The sequence below is a fragment of the Plecotus auritus genome (assembly GCF_963455305.1).
Source record: "Plecotus auritus genome assembly, chromosome: 5".
Classification (NCBI taxonomy): Eukaryota; Metazoa; Chordata; class Mammalia; order Chiroptera; family Vespertilionidae; genus Plecotus; species Plecotus auritus.
In genome coordinates, this window is record NC_137776.1 from 121,165,845 (window position 1) to 121,169,778 (window position 3,934).

A 3,934-nucleotide genomic window follows, 5' to 3' on the forward strand; every position below is an offset into this window, starting at 1 on the left:
CTCATTACCAGATAAGCAATAAGGAATTCAACATAATCCCTCATCATGGCATTTTTGTGAACTTTAGACCCATATTCCCAACTACCAATAAGACTTCTGCACTTATATATCTCCCAGGCTCGTTAGAAAGGACATCTAATATTAATTCTCCTTTTCAACCTCATTTGTGCCTAAAATTTCTGGTGTGAGAACATAATTTTCTTTTCCTTCACAGTGTTTAATACAATAGAGATAAAATAAACATTAGTACTATTTTATGTCTCCTTTCCTGTAACACAAATTTTCAACAACAGAAACTATACATATTTATTTTGTTAACCTGTATTTCTTGACTGTAATTACATATGTCATTTAGGTACACAACTTATATGCATAGAATCTGAATAGAATGAATGAGTAAATAAATTTTAATATCATTTGCACAGTGAGGATTTTGATTTTGATTTTACAATAAACAAATTCAAGAAGTTTTCTTTGATAAGAATTTAATAAATAAAACAAAATGCAAACTAAAAAACATGAAAAGGTAGGTATGTTTTATAAATTTAAATATAATGTAATTATATTTTACTTTTGGATATTATAAATACGATAGGTGCAAGAAAAAATAGATTAAATAAACAAACAAAGATAGGTACATAGAGAAATAGATAGATGATAGATAGATGATAGATAGATAGATAGATAGATAGATAGATAAACAAGCAGTGGGACAGTAACCTCCTAGGGACTGATAAGACTTGAACTGAATTTTTAAACATATTCTTGCTCAAAAGTACTGATGAAAGATTTTCTGAATAAAACTTAATAAAATCTGTGACTAAAGTAGACATAAGAGCCTTTTGACATGACCCAAGACATATGTGCAAAGGTGGTCTGGCACATTCATCATTGAGAATCATTTCAAGGTGACCTCACATCTCCATCGTTATTTCTTAGCCTTTCTTGCAAGGTAATAGTTGAGGAGAAGGATCTCATGTTTTCCACTCTGACAACTTCCCAGGGGCAGTCACTGTATTTCTTCTCCTTCAGGTAGAGACGGATGCCCTGGAAGTACCTCTTCAAGGCCAGGGTAGGGCCCTGCATGGCCAGGGCAGATCCCTCCTCTCCCATCTCCCGCGCCCAGCAGGTGTCCAGGTCTTCCAGCTGCCAATGGAGTCCTGTGCGCAGTTGGTCCATGAGGGTCATGTTCCAGGAGACAGAGGAATTCTCTGTGGGCAAGAGGTTGAAGATCTGCTGGAGCATCTCATGGAGGACAGAGATGGCCTGGGCCTTCTGGACCTGGCTGCCATCCACCTTTGCCCCGGGGGAATCTGAAGTCTTTTCTGTCCTTCAGACAGAAGAGAGGGGAGATTGTGCTCATTTGGCTCAGAAGCACTAAGTTCTCCCTGCTGAGCAGGACGTGGTCCTGAGGCAGGTCACAGCCCAGAGCTCCACCGGGGCCAGAGCTAAACACCACCAGGGCCATGAGTAGAGATAGCAGGAGGGCCATGGGCAAATGAGGGTGCTGCTGGCCTGGCTGAGCTGGGCGTCTTGGACAAAGTGAAAGAACAGGGCTGGCTAAGAGATTTTTCACACAATATGTCAAAACAAAATGAACAAAACTAAAAATTATATACGTGTATTTATGTATAGACTAGAGGCCCGATGCACAAAATACGTGCAAAAGTAGACCTTCCTTCCCCCCAGCTACCGGCACCAGCTTCTCTCTGGCACAAGGGACCCGGGCTTCCCTCGCTTTGCTCTTTTTCTTTGGCTTTTACACTAAGTAGAATCCTTGAAGCTGAAACACAACAGAACCAGAGCACCTGGGGGAATGGGCAGTTAGGTGGGGGAGCCAAGGGATGGTATAAAGGAATGAATGCCTTCAGTAAAGCAGGACCGGGGAGAGGAGAGGAAGAGTATAGCTGCCAGGATATAGGCCAACAAATACCGTGTATCTTTCCTACTCCACTCTAGATGACTCCTCTTGGATTTTTCTACCCACTTCTCCATGGAATATAAATCAGTTTTCAACTCAGGTATAAGTACTGAATGTCTTCCATATTTTCCACGATGCTTCTCAGTTCCATGCTTTTCCAGCTTTTGATAGGCATTTTCTGACTAATGGTGGAGCTGTTCTATAGGACTTAATAGACAGATCTTATTCTAAGATAGATTTATATAGAACAAAATAAGGATTTAGGTTTTCAGAATCAAAGAGCTCAGATTTTTTTAATAAGAATTTAATAAAGCAAAATGCAAACTGATTGACAAAAGAGTAAACATGTTTTGTAAATATTAATATATGTTGAGATCAAATATTCGATATATAAATACATAAATATAATAATAAATAATAAATAAACAATAAATAAATAACATCAGGGCAGGTATTTTTTAGGGACTGATATCCCAGGAGCTAAATTTCATAACATTTTCATGCTTAATAATCTGAGAAAAGATTTGCTGAATAAAACTTAAATTCTGTGACTAAAGCAGAAATAAGAGCCTTTTGACTTGACCCAAGACATACGTGCAAACGTGATGTGGCACATTAATCAATGAGAATTGTTTCAAGGTGACCCCAGGTCTCCATCCTTATTTCTTAGTCTTTCTTGCAAGGTTATTATTGAGGAGAAGGATCTCATGATTTCCACTCTGACAACTTCCCAGGCGCAGTCACTGTATTTCTTCTCCTTCAGGTAGAGACAGATGCCCTGGAAGTACCTCTTCAAGGCCAGAGTAGGGCCCTGCATGGCCAGGGCAGATCCCTCCTCTCCCATCTCCCACGCCAAACAGGTGTCCAGGTCTTCCAGCTGCCGATGGAGTCCTGTGCGCAGTTGGTCCACGAGGGTCATGTTCCAGGTGACAGAGGAGTTCTCTGTGGGCAAGAGGTCGAAGATCTGCTGGAGCATCTCGTGGAGGACAGAGATGGCCTGGGCCTTCTGGACCTGGCTGCCATCCACCGTTGCCCAGGGGAATCTGAAGTCCTTTCTGTCCTTCAGACAGAAGACAGAGGAGGTTGTGCTCATTTGGCTCAGAAGCACTAAGTTCTCCCTGCTGAGCAGGACGTGGTCCTGAGGCAGGTCACAGCCCAGAGCTCCACCGGGGCCAGAGCTGAACAGCACCAGGGCCGTGAGTAGAGAGAGCAGGAGGGCCATGGGCAAATGAGGGTGCTGCTGGCCTGGCTGAGCTGGGCGTCTGTTGAACAACCTTGGGCCTCAGGTTCTCTGATGACCTTCTTTCCAAGGAGGGCCCTTAAATAGGGAACACAACAATTTTCATTTTCTAAATACTTCTTCCCACTTTTACTTCCTATATTGCTTTCATTTATGTGTTCTCTAGGTGGTCTAAGAAGATGTCATCAATCTATTATTAGTTTGCTATTTTGTTTTTAAGTATGTTTTTGTTGATTTTAGAGAGGAAGGGAGAGGGAGAAAGAGATAGAAGCATCAATGATGAGAAAGAATCATTGACTGGCTGCCTCCTGCACATCCCCCACTGGAAATTGAGCCTGCAACCCTGCAACTGGGCATGTGCCCTGACCGAGAATCAAACTGTGACCTCCTGGTTTATAGGTCAATGCTCAACCCCTGAACCACACTGGCTGGGCTAATTTTGCTATTTTAATCTTCAAGTACATTTCAGATAGTGACTTATCCAAGAGGATACTTAACAGTCAAATGAGAAACATCTTTGACCTAAAGTCAAAGTGTAGGTAGGTGTTGGTTGGACTCAAAACAGGCTCATTTTATTTCTTATTATTTTAAAAAAATCTTTATTGTTGAAAGTATTGTATATGTCCCCTTTTCCCCCATTGACCTCTTATAACCTGACTCCATTCCCACACCCCCCACACCCTGTCCCAGGCCTCCACCACTCTATTGTCTGTGTCCATGGGTTATGCATATATAAATACAAGTTCTTTGGGTGATATCTTCCCACCCATCCT

At 41.8% G+C, this 3,934-nt stretch overlaps 2 protein-coding genes across 2 annotated transcripts; both read right to left on the bottom strand.

The window, feature by feature from the left end:
- Positions 1–903: 903 nt before the first annotated feature.
- LOC308248179 (interferon omega-2-like) lies at positions 904–1,521 on the bottom strand (the record flags this gene model as incomplete). Its single annotated transcript, XM_080668223.1, is given in 2 exon segments — positions 904–1,299; positions 1,301–1,521. Coding segments are annotated over 2 exon segments (588 nt in total). The 5' UTR covers positions 1,493–1,521.
- A 1,034-nt stretch (positions 1,522–2,555) lies between these two features.
- Positions 2,556–3,257, bottom strand: LOC308248742 (interferon omega-2-like; the record flags this gene model as incomplete). The annotated part of the gene is made up of 1 exon (XM_080669030.1): positions 2,556–3,257. The coding sequence occupies exon 1, from the start codon at positions 3,141–3,143 to the stop codon at positions 2,556–2,558; it is 588 nt and encodes a 195-aa protein (XP_080525156.1). The 5' UTR covers positions 3,144–3,257.
- Between the last annotated feature and the right edge of the window lie 677 nt (positions 3,258–3,934).